Below are 24,760 nucleotides of genomic sequence, written 5' to 3' on the forward strand. Positions count from 1 at the left end.
GCACACTGATGGCAAACCATGTCACGGTAGGTCTGAGTCTGATGTATTTGTGTATATAAAAGGCAAAGAAGGACAAAAAGGTTCATATTCCTGATTTTAAGTAATTGATACTTCATTGGAAACACTATGCCTGTTTTGTCCTGTGGGGCCTGGTCTTACCCTTTTCTGAAGCATATTGCAACCTTTCTCCATTTTTATGGCTGTGATTTTAAATCTCAGGCGTTTTCACTAATGTAGACTATGGCATTGCTGGAGTAATGACTTTGAGCTGCTCATGTTCTTGTATTTCCCCCAGAACATCTCGTTTTTCCCTTCTCTTTCTCCAGTTCTGGGTCATATGGTAGGGGAGGGGTTCTTAGTGGGATGACTCAGGCTGGGTAAGTTTGTTCCAACCCCTAGTTATGCATGTGAGAACCCTCAGGCCCGCTCTTTTAAGCTTAATCCTCTAAATTCTTTGTCTTGTAGGAAGATGACGATTCAGAGACTGAAAAACCTGAGGCTGATGACCCAAAGGTATTTGGTGTTGGCTGTGGTGGGGTGGCTGGATGCAAATAAGGCATTTTAACATTATGGCTCAGTTCATATGTCTGGTCACGATCTGTCCCACTAACACACTACACAACCATGTGTAAATTTTCTGGGGCGAAACCAGCTGTAGAGAAACCTGGAGACCCCCCTGGAATGAGTAAGTGCTGAGGCAGCTTGGATTTCCAGCCTCGCAGATGGTGCCTTATGTCCAGACTAGAAAGGCTCTCGAGAGACCTGGCTAAGTGCAGCAGCCCACCTGTGCTCTGCACCCAGGTGGGCTTGGTGGGGTCACTGCTCTGCAGGTGAGTCAGGTGTGGGAATGTTTCTAGAATCAGGAAGCCACGAGAGCTGCCTTGTGTACTCTGGGTTCTCTTTAGGCGTCTGGATGTGAAGAAAGGCCATGAGAAGGTCAGACGAGGTGAGGCCTCTCCCCGGCTGTCGCGGATGCTACGCCTAATCCTTGTTGTCCTGGGCTTGTACGCTCCCACTCTTGGGTGAACTGTACAGACTGGTCTTTTTTTGAAACAGCATAGCCATTTCTTCTTACGTTTCCTTCTCGGTAGCAGCCGAGAGTAATTAGCTGCGTTTCCTGTCACACTACTTGACCTCTTATGTTGAAGGTTAAGACCTCTCTTGTGTTGGGCAGGCTTGCTGTACTGTGCACTGGGCCTTAGTCCAGGTGTGCCTGTTGAGGAAACATTCTTTAGGTGACAAAATTTTTTTTTTTTTCCAAAGAGAAAGACTAATTTCATCACTCTAGGCCTGAGGACTAGGAACCGAGTTTTGTCATTAAAAACTGCATTATGGGGGCCAGCCCTGTGGCTGAGTGGTTAAGTTCGTGTGCTCCACTTTGGTGGCCCAGGGTTTCACTGGTTCAGATCCTGGGCATGGACATGGCACTGCTCATCAAGCCATGCTGAGGCGACGAACCACGTGCCACAACTAGAAGGACCCAAAAGTAAAAATATACAGCTATGTACCAGGGGGCTTTGGGGAGAAAAAGGAAAAATAAGATCTTTAAAAACTGCTTTGAAACCAACTGAAGCTTTCAAAGTAATGTAGTAGAATTTATTAAAGTTGTACCCAATTATAATCTAAAACAGTAGTATATCCGAAAATATAGCATGAGCTCTTCCAAATTTGAACTGAGTGTGTGGTTGGATAGGACTACGTGCAGCCACTGAAATAAACCCATGAAAGGCTGTGAAGGATACAGATAAGAAAACATTTTACCAAGAAAGAAAGTTTTGGCACCAGCGTGCAGGAGAAAGAAAAAAAGTGAATCCTGCAAACTGCAAATGCAGGCTCCTTTCTATGCCAAGTGAGGACCCGAGGCTTAAGAATTCGTCTAAGTGTTACTAGCAGGAGGGTAGATAGGTGGTCTGGGTCGAGGATGCTCACAGCTCTGCTTGGGCTTGCAGAAGGAAAATGGTCAGCCACATTAGTATTCATCTTCTGTCTTAGTATTTGGGGCGTGTGGGCCTTAGAGCCTGTGTGTAAAATAAGCCCAAGGAGCTGCCAAGTTTTGGGGCTTCCTTTGTGGAGGGAAAGGAGGATTTGTGGCCTGGAGCCTTGGGGTGTCCAGTTGCTGGTCTTTGCCTGAAGCTGCAGCCTCATGGGGAAGTTGGTTGGAGAGCAGGGTGTGTGCACTTAACTGTCACCCCTTCTGGAATACAGTGACACAAACCAGCAAATTCCCTGGGAATGACATGTCTTTATGAGAGAGGAAGAAGAGCAAAAAAGGGCAGAATTGGGAAGTTTGTTAATGTGTGTTTTGTGCTCAGCCTCCCCTTTTCGCAATCCCGCACGAAGGTTGGAAAGACATGTCATTTATACTTACTCCTTGTCTGTTGTGCTTTACTGTGTTTCATTCAGTCATTTGAATTTCAAGTCTGATTGTTGAATGAAAAGTTTTCATGGAATGATTTCTGTTCCTGCCGCGGAGCTCGCAGAAATCAGAACACAAAATTCAGCTGTCAAAGTAACTTGATGTAGTTCTTTTGGAGGGTGAGCATGGAGGCAGTCAGGTGGAGCTCTCCAGCTCAGATGTCCTCCAGTCCCCAATGGCTAGAAGAGACCCACCAGGGGGACAGAAAGACCATGAGTCCTCAAGGCATCTCCAAGAACTGGAAACAATCCCCAGCATGAGTCCTGTGTGCTCCCTTTGTCTTAGTCCTGGCCCTGACTTCCTCTCCTGCCTGAGCTGGCTTCTAGGTAGCAGCCTCCACCTCAAACTCCTCTCTACCCTCCCTCTATTCTGGAACATTTAAATTTTATTTCAGTTGATACTCAGTATTTTTGGAGTCTAAACCCTTAATTTTTAATATTTCTGCCTTAAGTATGTGAAGTTTCTAACATTAGGATATGTTACTGAAGTTGTCATTTATTTTGTCGTCAAATGGATCGATGTCGTAGCTGTCTTTCCCACTAGGTGGCACTGCTTCCTAGTTTGGTTTTTTAAGATGTGCTTTTAATTTTTTACTGTAGCAGTTCTGAAAATATTTTGGTTTCTTTACACAATTAATAATTAGGATCCCAAAAAACTTTTGATCTTTTTGGCTTTATTGATATTTATTATCTTAGGAGTTAAAACTGAGAAAAATTTTAAATTTTTATCTATTTTAAAATAACCAAACTGTTACATATTATAAATAACATTTTTATGAGAAATGACTATTTCTGAAACCAAAAGAAGTTAGTACAAAGAGTGGCATCATTTTACCATTCTACAGGTCTCCTTAATGTCTGATGTCTAGCTTAATAGACAGGTTCTCATAACTGCTTCTGCATTTCGTTTATTGAGATACGTTGTTTTGGTTGAAGTATTTGAAAAATACTTAGAAGGGTCGTGGCAAAGAGGAGAGGTATTTTAATAGCCCTTCGGGTACTTGTGGATATTCTTTGATACTTCATCAAAACTTAACACGTGGTAGTTTCCTAAAGGTTAGTTCATTGAAATGTGGAATGTGAAACCTCATCACTGAACTTTCTGTGTTAGAATCCACGGTCTCTCCTGCTCTTTGAAGGGTTCTTTTACCCAGCCATGATATGATATCAGCAGACTCTAGCAATTTGGAAAACACTGGCTCACTGAGTTATGCAGATCCCCTAAATGCTGACACACTCTGTTCTATAATATCCAGAAAAGTCGTATTCATTAGTGACATTACTGATCTCATCAGACAAGCTGTTAAGTATTGGAAAGCTGCCATGCTCACAGTGGGGAGTACACATTTCTCCAGGTTCTAATTTTGCTTGAGAGCTTGAATTTATCATTGCCAATCAGTATTATCAGAGTTTTCCTTGAAGTGACAGGCTTCATTTTTTTTTTTGAGAAAATGTCTGCCAAATACCCAAGTCTGGATAACTATGGTTTGTCTGTCAGTCATTCTTTCAAGTAAAAATGGTGATCCCTGAACAAAGCAGCTAGTTTAGCTTGTAACTCAATCACGTATGTGCTTTTCCTCAAGATAACCCTCATACTTCGGTATGTGCAGAAGTGTTTGTGCTTACCTCTCATGTCACCACATGAAATGCTAAAAAAATTGTCCTCAAGAATCAAGGTTAATCATTTTTACTGCTTCACTGAGGACATTCTTAAGTGAACTTTGCTGTTTTTTTTTTTTTTAAATGCTACTGCCTTGATTTGTCCTAAAGGGCCAGCAAGTTTACCCACCATTGCTCCTGTAAGTGTCAACGCAGTGAAAAAAGCAAATAATGTCTTAGTATTAGGAAAATAGCTTTGACCTTGCAGACCCCCAGGGATCCACAGATCAACTTTGAGAACAACTGTTCTTTCAAAGCAAATATCTCGGGTCAGTGATACAAAATAACTGCTTGATAACTGCTTTCATTGCTCTGTGCCGGTGCATTAAGCTGTCAGCCTTATAGGGCCTTGAGCTGCCCTGGGAGCAGTAGAGCATCCAGTGTAAGACGAGCCAGCCCAGGTCAGGGGGAGAAGTCACAGCTCTAGAGTCCGAGACCTGGGTTGAATTCCACCTCCTCTTGGGGAAGTCCCTTAACCTCAGTGTTTCCCATCTGGAAAATAGGCATCATAATAAAATCTGCCTCATTTATTTTATGAGGATTAGCTAAACGTAAATAAGTACTTAGCTGCATAGTGTCTGACACGTCTGTGTTCAGTAGCATTAGTTGCAACAAGCAGCACCACCTCTGCTCCCTTTCCAGTCTGGTTTTGGAATATCGAAATCCGTGTTTTAAACTGGAGTGCACTCAGACGGGAGGAATCGTGAAGGTGAGGGGCCTGGAAACCGCAGCCTGTGAGGAGAAGCTGAAGAGCTGGGAGAGAAGACTGGGGAAGAGCCAGCAGTTCTGTCTGCGGTTGGAAGCTCTGGTGCAGGAAGGGAGGTGGCAGCCGGATGCAGAACTTGAAGCAGTGCATAGAATTACACAGAAGTTTGTCTTCACGTAACGAACTTTCTGTCATGTCGGGCCACAAGTGGATCGAGCTGCTTCAGGAGGTAGTGAGCTCCCTGTTTCTGGACCTTTTTCAGACAAGTTTTAAGAAACTATTTGTCATGAATGTCATAAAAGGAATTTGTGGGTTAGGGTTGAATTGAACCTGGAAAAGGACTTGGGCATTATGGATAAGCAAAGTTGAGTGTTCTCTAACTTCATTATCTATTGACTTTAGAAAGTACAAGTGTCGAGTGTAAAGACTGTGGAGATGGCCCGAATTTTTATCACTTGGATGTTTGGGTGCAAAGTCCCATATTTGAGAGTCTGACTAAGATGATAACTCCAGAGACTCACCTCTAGGGAGCCTTTTGGTCTTGGTCCATCAGCCCAGGGTGGCAGAGATTGGGCTCTGGGGTTGCTGAGTTTGCCCTAAACTAGAGAGAAGGAGATTGGAGGAGGTGACCGAGCGTTCCACAGCAAACGGAACTCTTTGACTCTTCTGTTCCATCATATCTTTTTCTGTCACTTCAATTTTCTTCTACCGGCAACCCAGCTGAGGTGTTCTGATTACTCAACTGAAGGTGGCACTGCTGTCCTAGAAAAAGCCAAACTAGAAGTGGCAGTCCCCGGTCCAACTCACTGCAGGGATGGGGTGCCTGATGGCCTGAGTGTTTCCTCCATCTGTTGCCCTTGGCATACGAGCTTCCCTTTTCTCCACTCTCCTTTGTCCATATCTTACCTTGGTTGCCCTAGAACGTTTGCCCTTGTTTATTTTTTTCCCTGCTCCCACAGTTCCTGTGGATAAAGGTATTTCCACTCCCTTACTGTCTGTGACACGCCCTTCCTTTGAAAACAAACACGGGCATTGATGACCTGGCGTGAGAACGCTGGAGCAGCCTGTTGCCAAGCTAACTGGGAGGGCCAGCTTCACTGTGTGCGGCGGGATTGCCGGCCTCCCCCACGTGTTGTGGTCCAGGCTTTGACCCAGGGAAAGAATCCTTCTGGCCCAAGGAGCAAACACCTGTCAAAACAAAATAGTGTCTCTGGGTCAAGGAGGTGTCATGAGGGGTCGGGGGGAGGGTTGTTCCGGTATTTTTTTAAAAGGCGTGTATAACCTCAGTTAAAAGAAAATATTTAAAAAATGCTTCAAGCCTGAAAGTAGTGCAGAAATGTGGTGGTCACAACTTTGAGCCAGTCCAGTGGACCTGGAGTCAGAAGACCTGGGTCAAGCACTGGCTTGGCTTCCTTTCGGCTGCGGGACCACAGGCACATCACTTAAACTGCACTGGCTCGCCTGTGGAGTCAGGGCTGTGACACCCGCTTCACCAGGAGGCTGTCATGGCGGTGGGAGAGAACGAACGTGAACGTGCCTTTCACAGTCTAAAATGCACTTGTTAGCCGTGCTCAGCCTTTGCAGCAAGCCAAGTCTGATTGTGTGCCCTCATCCTGTGGGTCAGACGTTGCCACGTTTTCTGAGTTCACAGTGCCCTTGGTGTCCCAGGAATTTTTCACAGAGCTCCTAGGCCAAAAGAAATACCTAGTGGTTCTGTTTATTAAGTAATTACCTCCAAACAATGAGCATTACTGTCCTCACAAATCAATGGCTGCTTGAAAAAATAGTACACAATTTTGTGTGGTATCTGACATGGCCAGGAATGCTGGGTTTCCCTTGAAACTTTTAAATATCATGGGCACCTTTGTGAGTTTGCTGCAGCACCCTGGGATGCCTCGATGAGCAGTTTGGGAACTGTAGATTGTTGTAGCGTTGCAGACTGGTGGGGCTTGGTGAAGTCCTCACTCACCCTCTCCTGGAGGCCTGGCTCAGCACAGTGAATGGGGCTCTGCCTCCCGTGGCTGTATATACGCACCTGAATTCCCTTAAGGTCGAGCGTCTCAGCTGCCATGTGTTATTAGCTGACTGAATCTAGACGAAGGATTTGCATTGAGCAGAACGGCCTCAATACTTCCATCACTTCCTTTCCTCTCTAGCCCCTTCCCCCTGACCCAGCATTATGATTGATCTTTTAAAGTATCAGAAGCAAAGATCTGGGAACTGAAAACCCACGGAGCTCATGTCCCAGGAATTTGTTGTTGACCGCTGGTTTTAGGAAGAACTTTCAGGAGCCTGCCAGCAGTTGCATGTGGACAACACTATAGGTTGAAATCTTAGATTCTCTTTGTTGAAAAATGTCAGGAAAGAGGCTCTCGAACATGTGCAAGCTTCTGCAGGATCGCAGCAGAGCAAAGTGTTTTCCTGTTTGGACTTTGAATGTGTTTGCTGGACCTCCAGGACCCTGAAATCAGGAAAGGAGATGCCAAGCCTTTTCATAAACAAGTGGCAGGAGGTTCTGTTCGTCCTGAAGGATGCTTAAGAGGGCAGGTTGTGTGGTGCGGCCTAGGAACTGGGAGTCCCTTTCCGGCCTTTGGAGATGAGTTGTTGTATACCTTTGCTTGGAGAGCTGATGGAGAACCCGAACTTGTAGAATATTCTACTGAGAATTACTTTTCAGGGTGAGACAGCAAAGATTAACTCTTAAGAGCTTCAACTTGGGCTTTTTCTTAGAGGTCTTTGCATGGAAAGGGTTATATGGCACTGTTTTTCTGGTGGTTATCCTGTCAGGAGTTATTTTGTTTTTATATTGTACATATTTTTATTATGAAATTATTATTATAACAAGATTGAATATTTTATAAAAGAAAAAGATCACCTAATTCCATGATCCTAACAGTGCAACCATTTTCATTCTTCCATCTTTTATGTTTGTCTATGTAATAGCATGTATATTTTGCATCCAGTTTTATTTCCATCTGTATTATAAACATCTTCAATGTTGCTGCAGGCTGGGTAATTATAATAGCATGACACAAATGAAAAATTAAGAACAAAACACTTAAGAATTATATGGTATAAGTATGGTATATTTATATCTCAATAAGGCTACTATAAGAAAAAAATCTTTTAGTTTCCTAAATACCTCCAAATGGGGAATGATTAAAAAAAGGCTGAGGGGCCGACCCCGTGGCCGAGTGGTTAAGTTCGCGCACTCCACTTCAGCGGCCCAGGGTTTTGCCAGTTCGGATCCTGGGCACAGACATGGCACCGCCCATCAGGCCATGCTGAGGCAGCATCCCACATGCCACAACTAGAAGGACCCACAACTAAAAAAAATACTCTAATATGTACCGGGGAGGCTTTGAAAAGAAAAAGGAAAAATAAAATCTTTAAAAAAAAAAAAAAAGGCTGAGACACCAACTTTTTTTCCAGTAGGGATACCGGTCATTGGCCACACGCTTTGTCACATCAATTCCCGTAGTCCTTCTCATGTTTTCTTCAGCTAACTAGAATAAAATCCAGCATTAGTACGTTATAGTAGCAAAATCTGAGTATATTTTTATAATTATTACCAAATAAAATGCTGTGCTGGTAATTTCTTTCCAGTGAGATTTTCTGATGGACGGGAAACGTCTTATTCTTTACATGGGTCAAAAGAAATAGCTCATTCTTTAAAACGTGAGTTCTCCTTAGAAGCCCATATGGCTGTTCATACAGTAAGGGAGGCGGGTTTAGTAGGGTTCAGGATTTGGTAGCATTTCTTCTGTGATCCCTCGGGAAGTCTCTAGGCTAAGGATGGGGTGGTGGCACCCACTGTTTATATGATTAAGTCTTCAGGACCAGCCCTTCCGTTCAGGTCCACTCAGACGTTACTCACTGGGGCACCAGAGACTCTTGAGCTGTTCCTCCTTATCGTCATAGTGAACAAGTAATAAATCCAGCCGTCTTCCCCTTAAGTTGAGGGTTTAACACCACCTTTGCTCTGTGACCTGCTACGGAGTCATTCCTAGAGAGGTATTTTTCCTCTTTTGTCTTAATGTTGGCTTCCCCAGTGATTGAACCCAGGGCTTCACAGAAACCGTTACTATTTGCAGCCTCCTAGGCGGGAGGGAGGAGGTGAGAAGTTGGGGAGTGGTATTACTAGACTTTGGAGTCAGACAGACTCAGATTTGAATTCCAGCATTGCCGTTTACTAGGCAGGAAGCTGCTTCATTGTAGTTTGCCTCAATTTACTCGTCTGTAAAGTGGAAATAATACCTGTCTCACGGGGTTATGTGAGACTTGAATAATGTATGTTAGCTTTTATGAGTTCTGTTTAGCGTGTGGGAGGGAGACTGCATGCTTGCTCCTTGCGTCTTGGTTTTGTTTCCTGCCTGCCCCCATGTTTTGCCTCCTATACCCCATGGTCCTTTGAGTGCTGATTAGAAAAAGAATTACAGCATGACTCATCTAGGACCGGAGAAGGAAATGGCCCTTGACCATAGCTGATTTGTGAGCCGTCCACTCTTAACTTCTTGCTGTCGATTGTAGTGAGGCCTTTGAACTGTTGAGAATGCCCAAGCCTATTTAACATTTGGCATTTCCTTGCTCTCACCACGATGAATGGCCAAATGGCCTTCTTTATGCCTTGTTTTTGACAGGGCTAGGGTTGCCCTTGCAGAAGTGAGAGACAGGGAATTTCTATGCTGAGGAGAACCCACCCACTCCAGGCTGGGGTCTGTGGGTCTGTCTGGGTGCAGCAGACAGGACAGAGACAGAGGGCAGGCTGTGGAAGTAGCTCTTTTGTTGTCCAGATGAAAGAAATCCAAGGTAGGTCCTTTGTCTTGCCACCTTCCAAAGAGGGCCTGGCTACAGCTCAAGCTGAACACCGCTTGTAGAAACGTTGTAATTGCTGGCAGTTGTGAGCTCACGCAGAGGGCAAGAGCAACCATTTTTCTCCCTCTGAGCCCCCTTCTTGGCTCCACTGCGCTGCCAGGGGGGCTTCTTGACTGCACTTGCTCCCGGTCAACTGAAGCTCAGACTGCCAGAAGCCCCACCCGACTCCTGCGTGGTTCTGCAGCCAAGAAGGAGCCACTGCATGCCTCATCCACCCGCCCGTCAGCTGTGCAAGCCCCAACATACTTCCTTCCCTTTGGGCCTAGATGCCACAGATTACTAACCAAGGTGTGGCGGGGTGCCTCCCTCCCCTTTGGGATTTATCTTTTTGAAATTATATGATGCAGAAAGCAAGCTGCCTGTCCTTAGGGATCCAGCACTCCCTACCTTCGTTCTGTGTCTTATTCCATGACCCTTGAAACGCTGCTGTGCGATTTCTGGGTTCAGTAAGATTTTGCTTATTTGTATTCCTAACTTTGGTAAATTTTGCTCATTGTATTCCTTAGGTAAATTTTTCCTAAGCAGTACCTTAAAGATACTGACCTTCCTTCTGGCCCTGTAGATAATTAATTCCTCTTCCTACCAGTATGTAGATGACCACCAGTTTGCATTTCCACACTGTTGGCTTTCTGGTGTCTTAGTTATATTTGCCCCAATGTTAACCTAACACGTCAGCTTGGCAGCTGACCTCTCAGGATAATCCTTTTGTAATTTAATGGCCATGTACAGTTGTGTGTCTCAAAGACTTCACTTTGCTGTCCTTGACCTCACAAAGCTGTCCCCTTTGTCCTTGTCTGGTTCCAAGCTCCTTCCCCCTCCAAAAAAATAACAACTTGAAGCATAGAAACACTGTTTTGTGGAAAACACAGCCACCCATCACCCCAGGGGTGAGAGAGAAAGAGGAGTAGAAATGCCTTCTCTGAACATCTTCTACAACTTTTAAGAAACTCAAAATCTTGGGGCCGGCCCCGTGGCCGAGCGGTTAAGTTTGTGCACTCTGCTTCGGCGGCCCAGGGTTTCACTGGTTTGGATCCTGGGCGCAGAGCTAGCACTGCTCGTCAGGCCACGCTTGAGGCAGCATGCCACATGCCACAACTAGAAGGACCCATAACTAAAATATACAACTGTGTGCTGGGGGGCTTTGGGAAGAAGGAGGAAAAAACAAAAAACAAAAAAACCCTCATAATCTTACAGTGTCTTGAATCAAATCTGAGATTACTCTTGGAATAATCAGATAATAAAGTCTCCCCTTTGGACATGGCTCTTGGCCAGAGTTTTGTGTTTACATTGAAGTCTGGTTGGTTCCATGTGACAGCATCAGCGCCATGCTGAGCAATGTCAGCTTTGTTGTAGCCAGATTTTTTAGACAGAGAAAGGCTGTTTCCTGTCCCCTTCCCTGCCTTTGCCTCGGTCTGTAAGGCCAGTTGTAGAGATGGCTTAATTTGTCTTGGCCGATGCCCCGGTTTAACCCTGTCCTGTAGCAACCTTCTCTGCTCAGGGAGTGAGGCTTCCCATCAGTGAGCTGGGAGTGAATGTGAGTCCATTGCATCCAAAGTGGGCCCCCCAACTTCCGCCCATTTTTCTGATAAGTTGAGTGTTTCCATCCCCAGGCAGGCAGTGTGCGGTGGCCGTGGCCCAATCCTTGCCAACAGGATACAACTGAAGGAAGTGTGCTGGTGATGGCCTTTCTCTAGGGCTCTCCTGTGCATGTAGGCAAAACAACCTGCACTGGGTGTCTGTGCCGTGGGGGCTGTCCCGGCGCAGCCCTGAGTTCACTGACTTCCAGTGAGCCTTGGGATTACTGACAGCTCTCAATCTGCGCCCCCAACCACGTCTGTCAAACCACAATAATTTTATTCTGGAGCTTGGAGATATTTTGACAGAAGTTCCAGAATTGCTGCTTTCTTGGCGACCGGAAAGACTCACACATGCACCTCAGAAAACCTTGTTTTGACTATCATTTCGATGCCTTCGGGGGGGGGGGGGGGGCTTCTTGGGCATCCCAGGTGCTTCTGAAGCAGCACTGTTGTCTGCCCACAACTTCACGGGGCTGTTGTGAGAATTAAGTGATGTCCTTCGTTGAAGTGCTTAGCATAGGCCCTACGGTTCTCCCCTCGAGAGAGTTTTGTTCATGTCCTATCCCCGGGGTTTGGCCCATTGCCTGGTACCTAATAAATGCTCAATAGGTTATTTGTGGAATAAATAAGTTATTAACTATATAGTAATTCTGTGTTTTTGTTTTAGGATTAGGAGCAGCAAGCTGGATTGAAGGTTTTTTAATTCAGTATTGGTTCCCCCACCCCCTTCTTCCTTCTACCTGTCCTGTCTCCGCCTTTTATTGCAAGTCTGCCCCCTTTATTCGTTCCTCTGCTGCCTCCCTTTCTGACATCCAGACCACGCGTTGAAACTAACTGTGGGCTTGCACAGGTTTGGAGTCCGGGGGTTAAAGCGGTGCAGGTGAAGGTGCCTATAAAACCCTCAGCTGGACGCAAGACAAACTGCCCACCGGCCGGTTAGAAAGGAGAGTGTGTGAGTGTGTGTGTGTTTTGCATCAGTGTTTGAGCACCTGTTGTGGGCAGGGCACTGACTGTTGCAGGTGCTGGGAACACAGTGGTAAATCAGACCGTTAGAGCACAGAGTAGGGCAGGTGTCCCCATTGGCCGGGTGGGGATGGGGTGGAGGAAGGCTTCTGTGAACCGAGGTCTGAAGTCTGAACATCTCAATGGGGCAAGAGTGGGGAGGCGGGCGTTCCAGGGAGCGGGCTTTGCCAGGGCCCTGCTGGCGGGGAGGAGGAGGCTGAAATGGTCGGCAGGGAGTCCCCCTGGGGCCTCAGGCCACAGTGAGGATTCATTTTTAAGCAGGTACTCTGCTCATTAAGTGACAGATCATGAGGACTTTGTGACTGCTTGGCAGTCCCAGGTCTGAGAGAATATACGGTTTGGAAGGCATTGTTTTACTAATCCGCCTCCCCAGCCACCACCTACTTTTAAGATACAGGATTACATCATCCAACAGAAAATATACAGTCTGTAGCATTCTTCCCCCAGCTAGGGGGGGAGGCTGCCCTTTGCCCTCTGTTCAGAGTGCTTTCTCTGTCCCTAATGCTCCCACAGTTGGGAGCAACGTTTCGCTTTGGCAGAATCCAGCTTCTGGAGGCTGTGTTTCCTTGTCTCAAGTTGGACGCTGGACCTTTGAGTGTGCTCTGTAGGGCTGGTTCCAGGAAGGGTTGATGAAGCATTGTTGGCTGTAAATAAACTTCCATTCTCGCTACCAGGACCTGGTACTTCTCTGCTGAGTAAATCCTCCCAGCTCAAATGGCAGCTTTTCCCGCTTCATGGAGCCATATTGTTTTTACTTCCTTCCTCTGCTCTAGTCATAGTTTCATCGGTGGCTGGACTTTTGTATTCTCTGCAGGGGGAGTCACATTCTAGGTTCTGTAATTCCTGAGAACAAGGCCCCTGCCGTGACTGGCATTCTTACAAGTCTCAGACACAATTGATTAAGAAACCAAAATTGGCAGGTTCGGATCACTGTTCTCTGGGGACGTCCCCCAGCCTGCTGCGCCGCCTCATGCCCTGTTTGGTGGGGCCTTCGTCTCTGGTGAGGCCGGGAGGCTGGAAGGATGCAGACAGTCAGAAGAGGAGGCCTTGCCTCAGAGTTTGGTTTCTTTGACCAGCTCAGAGCTCTCTTTCTCCCTTTCTTGTCTTCTCACTTGGCTTCTTAGGAAGCTGTGGATTTTGTTTTCTTTTGTATCTTAACTGGACTTGAACTAGAGAGCCTCCTAAGTTTTCCTGGCCCTTTCTCCTAGGAGCTGCTAGGTGAGATGCTCTCCTCGGTAGGATGCTTTGTTTTCACCTTCCTAAAGAGCTGGGTGAAAACCCATCTGCCTGCCACGTCTGAGGGGCGTGTGCTCTCACATCCAGGTCTGTCCAGGTCTCCAGGCTGTGGGCATCATGCCTCCTGGCTGACGCAGACAACTGTCTGGTAAACAGATCTCCAGGCTGAGTTCATTACTTTGACCAACTGGGAATAGCCACCTGGAAGCCAGAGGGATGGGTTCATACAAGTCAAGACAGCTGTCCCCTTTGCATTCCAAAACACTGCTTTGCGGGAAGAAAAGGAACAGTGGGTTCTTGCTGCTTTTTACTTGTGTCCTTCTAACTGCTCTCTTCCTGATTCTTGAAGGGCACAGCAAGAATCTCTCCCTATTGCAGGTTTTGTAAAACCGGTTTCTTGAACTACTGGCAGTTTAGTAATGTGAACCTTCTTTCTATCTCCTTAGCTCCATCATTTTAAATACTTTTTCGGATGTTTTTTCTGACATTGTGGCTGGCTTCCAAGATAACTATCATGGGTGCTCGGTTAATTTTTGTACTGAATTCCTGGTATCTGAGGCATAACTCGTAGGAGGATGTCTCTCTAGGTATTCATCTTGAGTGTGGGCCCCCTCCCCCAGTCCTGTCTTCCTCTGAGGCTGCTGTCATTGGATGAGACTTGCCTCAGTGGGCAGTTGAGTGTCAATGGTTCTAAAAAGCGTCTTTAGGGTATTTGACACCCCTCCTGAGTGGTCTCTCCAGACACCCTGCTCCCCTCCCTAGCACAGCTTTCTTCAGCAGTGCTTGAAGTCCTGGACCCAGCTCCATTTGAAGACGTGATGCTGTGGCTCCAGGCCCTTCATTGTGGGGTATAATCAAGCTCTCCTCCGTGCTCAGGCAGGGTGTAGGGTTAAGCTGCTTTAGGATCCCAAGGAACTTGGTTGTTGGCTTTCTTCTTCAGGGTCACTTTGATACAGTGACACATGCCCAGGAGCTTAGCTCAGCTCACAGCCCAGCCTGTTCGTGTCAGAGGGCAGGAGAATTACATTCTAAAACATAACAAGGTGTGGCCACCAGGAGGCACAGATTCCCATTGTTTGATTCTCCAGGGCCTTGGAAGTCCCACGGGTGCCTGTGACACAAATGGGGAGTCTGAGCAAGCACAGATTCCAAAGTCTTTCCAGGAAACCTTTATGCAGAATTGTATGGCTTCCAGTTTGTGGAGGCTCATTTATGCATTTGGCATATAGGATTCTCTTAAGGCAGGAGAATCTTCTCGCGCTTGGAGTCGGGTCCACATTCCCTTGGTTGGCACTTTGCTCGGAGGAACCGTGGAGCTGGATTCCACTGCTCCACTGAAGTTGGGGTGGGACTTGTTCCTGGGGATGTTGGGTTTGGGATTGAGTAAGAGTCCGTGGCTCCACGGGTCTCAGGGTGCACACTGGGCACGCCCCACCATTTTGTGTGTGTGTGTGTGTGTGTGTGTGTGTGTGTGTTTGCACGCATGCGCACATGGCATGAAGATGGGAAAGCAAAGAGTATACTTGTGGGCAAGTTGAAACCAACTACCAAGTTTATCTTTTTTTTTTTGTAATCTGTGTAGAAAGATTAATTGTGGTGGAATGAGGAGCCAAGCCAAAAAGGGAAGGACTAAAAGATGGGGGAAAGAAAACTTCCTGTTTGTGATTTTGCCCCATCATCTGTTTTTTCCCAGAGACATGACTGAACAACCTCAGCCAAGCCAGACAAGGACCTTGTGAAATGCAGGAATCCCCAGCCCTCCCCTACCCCCACCCACCCCCATTGCCGGGGTCACAAAAGCTGCCAGAAGCTCCAGGGAGGCTCATGGCCATTTACGTACCCTGGGAGCCCCTGGGTAAACAAGTATTTCCCCCTTTGAAGAGACCTTGCACGTTCCGTGACTAACTTCCTGTGCCTCTGGAATAGACACGGAGAATTCCAACATGGATATCTTGCCTCCTTCCTCAGCTCTGCATTTCAGGGAAAGAGCCCCCAGGGGGCCTTTGAACAGTAAACGGTCAGTCCTCCTCATGGCCAGCCAACTGGCCAGGGAGGGGAGGGAGGATGTACCCACTGACATTTTCCCACCATTAGCACCCAGAAAGCTGTCCCCTGGAGGGAAATTTAGGGATCTTTCACAGTCCCACATTTTGTTACTGCCACACTTTTTCATATTGGTTCCTCCAGAGTCACTGCTACAAAGGGATTGTTGTGAGGCCCCTGGAGACTGGCACTCTCTATAGAGTAGCTGATTGATGACCAACCTGAATTTGGCGTGGCAATCCTCCAGACGCGCCTCCTCTTTGCCCACCTGATTGGCAGGGGCGGGTGGCTAGAGGAGATGGGTTGCTAAGCAGCCTGGCCTGGACGTTATGCCTGTCCAGGTCGAATGAATAGCCGCAGTGTTCAGACGAATGAGGGGGTTTGGGCCTGTCCCAGAATCAGGAGGGACTTTTTGGGGAAGGGGGCTAAGAACTAGCCCCCTGGTCTTAGCATGGAGCCATAGTGTGGGAGAGGGTTTGGTGGCTTTCCAGCACTTTCCTTTCTGAGACATTATCTTGTAACATTTCCTTGTGTAAGTAGAGTGCACAGAGCTCTGTAGCTGTTTCCACGTGCCCGTGTTGTTCCGGAGTTATTACTGCCCTGTCTCTTCCCTCACCAACCAAAGGGCAAGGAAGTGAGATTCAACAGCTTCCTGTGAGCACAGCTTCTGCCACTTTGATCAGTAGTGTTTAATGGCATTTGAGACCCCTGATCTAACTCTGAGGGGCTGAGTTTCCCCAGAATTGGGGGAAAAAAGTCTCTTCTTGCCATTGTACATTTGAGGTGATGGCGGCGCGGGAAGGCCTGTCTCCCCGCCGTGCCCGGCTTGTGACAGGGCTGGGCCCGTGGTCCTCTCCAGGTTGACTTGGTCTAGGTGGAGCATCTACTTTGAGCCGTGAAATACAGAGCAAGTCCAGAAAAACATCTGATAAGAAACCTTTCCTCTTAGGTTTCTGCACGTAGCCAGAACTGAAGGACGTGTGGAAGTGGGTGTTATGGGGCAGTAGTTTGCATTAAGGATCAGAGAAGGCTTTTCTGTGGAGAGAATATAAAGCCAGTGTAAAGAGAGCTAAGAGGTGAGCCAAGGAGAGCCAGAGAGAGAAGCTGCCTCCGGGCCAGGGCCTTTCTGGGGCTTGGTTCGGTCACTTACTAAAGGCCTGCTACGTGCCTGCTCCAGAGTTCCATCAGCTACCCCCTTCTGATATGATAAAGTCTCCCTTTTTCGCTTAAACTAAAAGCAAGAAAAATCACTTGGGAGCAGACAGCCTTTTGTGTTTTCATCTTGGGATTCTCGTGTTATAAAGCAGCCACCTCTTGCTTCCTCAGTCCCAGGCAGGGGTGGCAGAGTTCCCAGGTGGCTGGCCAGGCCCCAGGGGAGAGCGGCGGGCAGGATCCAGGTGTGCAGGTGACGGATGGCTGGCCTTTGCTCTCCTCAGCGTTGCTGGGTGTTGGTCCCTGCTGGAGGCCATGGAGGAGAGACTGAAGTGGGCGTCTGGAGCATCCTGGCTGCTCTGATGAAGGAAGAAGGGGGGTTAGAGGTTCAGGGGTCCCAGAAGGCCCCCCGAGCAGCGGCTCACTCTAGGGCTCCGTGTGGTGCTTTCACCTTTTCTCTCCCTTAAAAATCCTGAGTGGTCTCAGTGAAGAGAGTAACTATAGTCAGGAGCCCCGGTTCACCTCCTGGTATTTCTGTTTCTCTTTTGCAGGATAATCCAGAAGTAGAAAAGCGAGACCCCCAGGAATTGGTCGGTAAGTACCCCAGGGGGCCTATTTCTGAGCCTTGCCCAGAACAAACTGGCTTCTGGCCATGCAGGCTGCTGGGGCTTCTCCCTGCTTCGGCCAAGGCAGCTGCTCTCCTGTGAGCCTTGTCTCTTCATATTCTCCCAGGGCCTTTGGCATTTCCTAAGATGGCTGGGTAAGACACCCGGGGAACAATTCTCCTTTGAAAAGCATGTTCGTGCTGCGGTTCATTGGGCTCTGGTCAGTTGCCAGTGTTGTCAAGAGGGATTCAGGGCCACCTTCAGCTGAGACCTCGTTCTTCGTATGCCCTGAGCTCATCCTCTGTCCTTATACCCCTTCCTCCCCTCCCTGCTGGCCAATTCACCTGCTCAGGGAACAAACATGTGGCCTCTGCTGGCACTTTGCTCTGTCCCCAGGAGGGAACATGCCTTTTGTAGCCCCTGGAGTCTGGGACCTTTTGTGACTTGGAAGGACAGGGCGGTTATGTTTCTGTAAAACGGCACACATGTCAGCCCAGTCCTGTGTTAGCCCAGCCTCTTAGAAGTCCTTTAGAAAGTCCCTCAGCAACTTCAGGTTGGCCATGGACTTTGTAACAGCTCTCCCAAAGCCTGGCCAAACCTCACGCGGGGTTGACCTTCCCTCTCTGTGGCAACTGTGACTCTCTCCCAGCCTGCCGCATTGATCTTCACAAGCTCGCTTTCTGCTTTGCAGGCAGCCTCAGAGCCTGCCCCTGCGCTTGTGAATGGAGCCTCTGCAGCTCTCTTACTCTGGCCCTGGGGAGCCCAGGACTCAGCCTGGAAATGCAGCTTCCTGCAGCCCCTCCAACCCGTCCTTTTTCTGGACAAGATCCTTTCCCTGGGGATGGGAAGTGGGGACCCATCCTGGATTTCCTAAGTAAAAGAAGTGAAAACTGTGGTATTTGCCATCTGAGGAAGGATTGGGTAGGAACGTGACCCTTCAGCAGCCCAGACCCTCAGCAGGATTCTGCTTATCCCTGAGTTTCCTGATGAATGGAGTGTTCACCTTTCAAATCCTATAAAAACCAGAATTTTCCCAAAACCTTAGCATTTGCTCTTTAGAAAATGGTGCTGTAAGAGCACACCTGTTGGCTTTGTGGGTGGAGGAAGCAGAGCACGCCCTTGCCAGGAAGCCTGTGGCCGCCTCTGAGTAGGCGATCCATGGGCCAGGTGTGGACTCAAGCCTTGGCACCCCACCTGCTCCGCCACTCCCATCCCTGCTGTTCATTACCAAGAAACTGGGGGTGGGGGTGGGGTCAGAGAGCAGCCTAGGAGCCGCATGCAGCAGTGCCCTCCACTCTTAGAGCACTGCTCAGCAGCGGGGCGTGTGTGTGTGGGCGTCAGCCTTTGCAGCCTGGACTTCCGCAACCAGCTTTTACCTTTTCTCTCTTCACCACTTTTGAAAATAGCTTTATTGAGGTATAACTTACATAGGGTAAGACTTGCCAATTTTAAGTCTGCCGTCTGATGAGTTTTGACAGATATATATAGTCGTGTTAACCCCCACCACAGTCATGATACAGAACATTTCCATCGCTCCAAATTGTTCTTTGTACCCCTCCCCTTGCAGGCTGTGTCCTCCTTCAGCCTCAGGCAAGCAGTGATCTACTTTCTTCACTATAGTTTTACCTTTTTTAGAGTTTCATATAAATCAGGATTTCTCAACCTTGGCACTATTGACATTTTGGGCTGGACAATTCTTTGTTGTGGCGGTCTGGCCTGTGTGTTGTACAGTGTTTTAGCAGCATCCTTGGTCTCTGCCCACCAGATGCCAATAGTGTTCTCCCCCGCCCATGCCCACCCCCCCGACTGCCACATTTGATGAGGAAAAATGTTTCTAGACATTGCCAGTGTCCCTTTGGCGGGGGCGCAAAATTGACCCCAGTTGAGAACCACTGATACAAATGGAATCATAGTCTTTTGTTGTTGTTGTTGTTTTGGTCTGGCTTCTTTCGTTTACAGTGATATTTTTGAGATCCATCCACGGTGTTACGCATATCCACAGTTTCTTCTTTTGATTGCTAAGTGTTATTTCACTGTAGGATCACACTGCAGTTTCTTTCTCCATTCCCCCATGGAGGACACAGGTAGATCTCTAAGCCGCAGTCTTCATGACTCTTAGCATTTCTCACTGAGGAGGTAGTAGTTTAGCTGTACAGAGTGGCTTCCACTCACGGGGCTGTGGTTGTCAGCCCCTCTGCCTAAACTCGGCTCCTTTTGTTAATCTCTCTGGATGTGGCACTCTCAGGTTGCTCCCCTGGTGTGGGAGGCATTTTCATATGTGTAGACAGCCCCAGGCTTAATGGAGCAAAAGAAAGCAGAGAGCTGACTCAGAGATCTCTGCAGTGCTGTAGCTGCTTGACGGAGCTGAGCCTACACTCCTTGTCCGTCCCCTCCGGGTGCCCCACCAAAGCCCCACAGATGTGCTTGGAACTGTGGCTCTGGGTGGTAATCCAGTTGGGTTGTCCACGTCTCTAGTGAGCTAGAGACACTCCACTGCCTCCTGCTTACAACCCCACAGTACCCCCCGGCATTCCTTCACTCCCCCCATTACAAAGCCCAGCTGACTAGCTGTTGCGGCTCAGATTCGTGCCTGGCAGCTATGGATACCATCGGTTTTCTGACTCGGGCGTGCACAAGGGGTGAGTCATCCAACAGCAGGTTTCTCAGATCCTGAGTGTGGCTGCCCTCCTAGAACGCTCTCAGCAGGCCCAGGAGCAGCCACAGACACAGGCTGCCCCCAAGTGCCTAGACACACTTCTCGATGTATTTCCTGGGAAAATGGTTTGAGGCTCTGTGGCTGCTCAGATAGATCGCAGTCTTCTTTAGAGTCGTCCTGGGACTTAGGAAAGAGAGAACCACTGAAAGATTGCTCACGAAGTCTGTGAGATACACTGTTCTCTCGTTTCCTGAATGTGTCCCTTCATTTGCCAGTTGCTTCTTAGGAATTCTCTTGTTCCTAGCCTGGGAGCTCAGGAGGGGCTCTCCCTCCCCCTGTCGTATTATATACCATTTGAGCCCCAGTGTGGTTGGGTTGCTATGGCAACAGTGTCACACCCTGTTTTTCCAAAAGGCTTTCCTGGCAAACGCCAAAGGGCATTCTTTGTCTCTCTGTCACGTGCACACATACACTCTCCACCCCAGGGAAGAGCTTTTAACCCTCCTTGCTGTGTACCCAAAGCTTACCCAGGCCCTCTTCCTTTTGTTGCTGATGCTCATAAAATACGAGGACCATCTCATCCCAGCTAATTCCACTCTCAGCTGGCCTCTGTAGCCTGCTTGAGCCTTGGGCTTAGAACTCCTGCCACTCCCAGAGCTAAGAGGAAGGAGGAAGTCAGGACGAGACTTGAACTCCAGCCAGATCTGGGTGTCACTCTTGCCTCAGGAGTCAGGAGACAGAAGGTGCTGGAAAAAGAGAAGCATGTAGCCCAGGGTGGAAACTGCCCCTGGGCTGCACTGGGGTCTCAGGTCCACAGCAGGGTATGTCACGAGTCTTGGTCCTCTTGCCCTCACCCAAAATGGCAGGTCTAGTGCTCTGTTCTTGGGGTGTGTCCAGTGAAAATCCACTGACGACAGTGAGAATTGGCACATGGAGCCCTGTTATGAGACTGCTGCAGGCTTGGGCCCCAGCCTCAGTGTTTGCAGTCTGTGCGGGCTCGTACGGCAGCAGCTGAGACTGGCGAAGCCCGGAGCTATATCCTCAGCCCTGCTCAGCGCTGAGTTCTGTGCAGTAACAGTGAAGCTCTAAGAGGAGATCAAAGCACCTTATGTGCTAAGGAAATAATTAACCCAGCCTTGGGAGTGGAGAAGGGGAGGGCAGTGCTAGGCCATCCCCAGGCAGGGCAGCCACTCTGGGCTAAGCAATAGTCTCACCCGGGGCCTGGCACACAGTGGGCACCCAGCAAGTACTTGCTGGGTGTTATTAGTGCTGGTTTCTTCATTCTTCCCCTTCATCCTGCCCCACCCCACTCCGCCTGCTATTTGCTCATTGTATGGTCCTTTTCATGAGAGAATGTTTTAAAGAGCACAGACAGAATCTTGCAACAAACAGTGCATTGTCTGAGTGATCCAGAGCGACTCTGCAGTCGCCAGGGTGGCCCAAGACTGCTGGGAAGGGAGTGGAGAAAGAGAGAGAGAACTTGGGTGGGCAGATCTCCGAGGGAGTTGTGGTTCTTCACATCAGAATCAGGCCTTTTGTTCCCAAGAGTGAGATGGACCCAGGAGGGTTGATTGGTTTATTTTTTAAAAACTCTAAGCTAATAACTAGCAGGTTATTTTTCAAGTGTCATTTACAGTATGCACACGGCAGTTTTGAAGGCTTTGAGTCTGAAAGCCTAGGGACCCCTGAACCTGGCTTCTCTCCTTTCGGTTGAATAGCATGAGGCAAGAAGGATGGCAGTGAGCAACTCTGAGTCTCCAGAATCCTGGAGGGTGTTTTAGGGACACAGCCAGTGGGGGACTGGAGCTGCTTGCACTGTGAGCCAGCGGTGCGAGTCTCTTCCCAGCCCTGGCTGCAGCACCTTCACGTTGGTAGCTTGAAATTGGCCATCACAGGAATTTGCACCACCGAAGCTGGCAGATGCTGCAGATCGTGGCTCTTCCCCACCCCACCTCCGACTGCCAGCTGTTTACTAAACAGTTCCCGGCACGCCCCTGGACATCCCCTTTCTTAAGAGTTAACTGTTGTGACGTGGTAGCACGCATTCGTTACGCTTGTACCCTCTGCCTGAACTTTTCACCCCAGTTGACACATGCTGACTCCTTCTGGTCATTTGATCTCCACTCAAATAACACCCTCTCGGAGATGCCACTCTGAACACCCTGTTTTACTCTTTCATAGCATTTACCCTCCCTCCCTGAAAACATTGTGTGTGCTTTCTTTTTTTTTCTTTTAATGATTTTCTTTGTCCCCCATTCTTTTTTTCTTTTTTTTTTTTTTTTTTTTTTTTGCTGAGGAGGATTCACCCTGAGCTAACATTTGTTGCCAATCTTCCTCTATTTGGTATATGTGCTGCTTTCATAGCGTGGCCACTGATAGACAAGTGGTATAGGTCCGGGCCGCCAAAGCAGAGCACGCCACACTTACCACTAGGCCACCCGGACTGGCCCCGTCTCCCATTCTAACACCCTGCGCGCGCGCACACACAGAATTTTTCTTTCTGTTCTCTCAACAGCCTCCTTTTCTGAAAGAGTCCGGAACATGTCGCCTGATGAAATCAAGATTCCGCCAGAACCCCCTGGCAGATGTTCAAATCACCTACAAGTAAGCACAGGGCGCAGCTGCTGAGGCCCATGTAGATGAGGCGGCCTGGGTCAGGTGTCTGGTTTGGTCTGACTTTAAGAGGCTTCCGTGAAAGAAACAGCCCAGGTGGGAAGGAGCCTGCAGCCCTGGTTACCTCCCTTAGCTCACTCTCAGGAGTCGAGTCTGTACTTACTGCGCCCTCTGCCACACCACCTGTTGCTGCTGTAGCTAGGACCTGCTAGATTGCCATCAGTCAGGCCCTAAGCCTAGCCAGAGAAAATAACATACCTTTTCTTGCAACCCAGCTGAGCCAATCGGAACATTTCAGAAGGAACTTTGCTTAGAAACTGAGGGACCATCAGACTGTAAGATAAACAAATTATGGAAATGTAAAAACACAGGCATTTATATGCATAAAATTCCTATCCTCCTATTCCTAGAATGCCAGTTAACCAGCTTCGTTTCTTGCCTGACAAAACTCATACAGACCTGACCTGAGGTTTTCAAATCCCAAGGAGATTTGCATTTAGTGCAGTTACTCCCTTGGGAGCAGAACCTTGAGGGACAGCTGTGGTTTGCGCCTCCTTTTCAATCTCGGTGATTGTTTCTCCTTGTTCCTCTGGGTTTCCCTGTGAGTGGGACCTTGTGACAAACAATAGGGCAGACACCAAAGGCTGCCCACTAGTGGTACCCAGTCCACCTGCTCTACGTTTGATCCTGTAGCTTTCACTGGTGCCTCTGGCTACACCGCAAGTCCCTGGCACCACCCTAACGGATGGATGACTAATGGGACCTGGGGCTGCGGAATGCAGCGGGCTGGGGTGGGGCCGGAGTCGGGACTAGGGGCACAGCGCATCTTTCCCGGAAGTCTCCCTTTGCTGAGTCGTCTACCCCCACCAACTCCCAGCATAGCGTCACCTCCACCCCAAGCAACAAGCCACAGCTTGTAAGGACAGTCCAGCAATCTACCAGGTAGACGCAACCAGCTGGCTCAGCCTTCAAGTTCAGATTTCTCCTTTTTAGATCCTCCTAACAGTAGAAACGATGACACTGAGGAAACATTTTAGTTCCCCTGAGGTGGGAGAACCCATCTGATAGCCCGGGAGACACAGAAAAGTCATCTGTAAGACGTAGGTCCACCTTGATTGGCCAAGCCTTCCGTGCAAGGCCTCCCTCTCTTACCCTTGAAGAGGTAATGTTGAGGTCTGTCACTTTTGGCTTCTCTCCTCCCTGGTAAGTGTATTACAAACCCCTCTATGCAACTCAGTGCTTCCTCTGGCCGGTCTCGGCAGAAAGATTCGGCCTTCTGACAGAAGGAGTGGATCACCTCTCCTGATGTTCCCAAAGGGCGTCACACAGGACCTCCCACCCTGCCCACCTCCTCTTGCGGGTGAAGAGTGCCCCAATTGTTTTCCTTCTGGAGAGTGTATGTTTATCTAGTGGGGGAGGCTGCAAAGAGACCTTGACCTGGGCTGGCACAGCCCTCCTGAGTAAGACGGCTCCTCCTCCAAGGTGGCCCTGCTCTGAGACTCAGGTTTCTGGGGCCTGCTGATGCCATCTGTTGCAGGCATCGTCTTCATGGGCCTTGGGACACCTGTGGCACTGTCCTGGATCCCTGCCAGGTGGTTCTCCTGTTTCCCATCGAAAGCCAGAGCAGGGGCCTGGCATGGGGTGGGGGGTGGGTGTTTGACCCCTGATGGTGCATCTTGACAGTGGTGGAGCCCAACCATCTGTGAGCCTCCCGACAAAGGCCACTCAAGAAAGTTTATGAGACCAAATCCAAAACCTCTGCTCCTGCCTTCCTCCAAGGACGTAGCCTTTGCAGACCTCCCGCTGAGGACTTAACCCCACATTCAAATTGAGAAGCAGTGTTCATTCAGCCCCTGCCTATCAACTCTAATGCCTGAAACTCCTTTTCGGATGATTCAGGAGCTGATTAACCAGCTGGGGATTCGTTCTTTGTCTTCTCCGTGGTTTCTCTGCCTAGACCTTTTTACTACTCTACTAGCCATCCAGAGGCAGTCAAGAGAAAGCAAAACGAAAACACACTAGTCTCAGTTTATCTTACTTGTGCTTGGCACTGGTCAAAGGCTAGGTAGAGGAAGATACTATGGCTGGGGCAGGGCTGCGCGTGGCTCTGCGAATCTCCTGTGTCCGTGTGTCCACACAGCAGACGTGACCACAGACTGGGGTTGTGAGGGGGTGGGGTGGGGTCACAAGGGCTCTTCTG

The 24,760-nt window shown here is 48.6% G+C and overlaps 1 protein-coding gene and 1 long non-coding RNA gene across 2 annotated transcripts in view; one reads left to right on the forward strand and one right to left on the reverse strand.

Annotated features, from left to right (window-relative positions):
- SAP30BP (SAP30 binding protein) overlaps nt 1–24,760 on the forward strand; it is a 34,047-nt gene that overhangs the window by 3,357 nt on the left and 5,930 nt on the right. Inside the window, exons 3-5 of the mRNA XM_046675543.1 lie at nt 466–513; nt 17,238–17,280; nt 22,463–22,551. Of these exons, the coding sequence (XP_046531499.1) occupies nt 466–513; nt 17,238–17,280; nt 22,463–22,551 (180 nt within the window). The remainder of the gene's footprint in view (nt 1–465; nt 514–17,237; nt 17,281–22,462; nt 22,552–24,760) is intronic.
- Nucleotides 10,719–24,747, reverse strand: LOC124246856 (uncharacterized). The gene is made up of 3 exons (XR_006890610.1): nt 23,713–24,747; nt 22,819–22,893; nt 10,719–17,045 (listed from the first exon to the last, which is right to left on the reverse strand). It is a non-coding gene; the product is annotated as an uncharacterized LOC124246856 (long non-coding RNA).

This window comes from Equus quagga, chromosome 11 (genome assembly GCF_021613505.1).
Source record: "Equus quagga isolate Etosha38 chromosome 11, UCLA_HA_Equagga_1.0, whole genome shotgun sequence".
In the NCBI taxonomy this organism is placed as follows: Eukaryota; Metazoa; Chordata; class Mammalia; order Perissodactyla; family Equidae; genus Equus; species Equus quagga.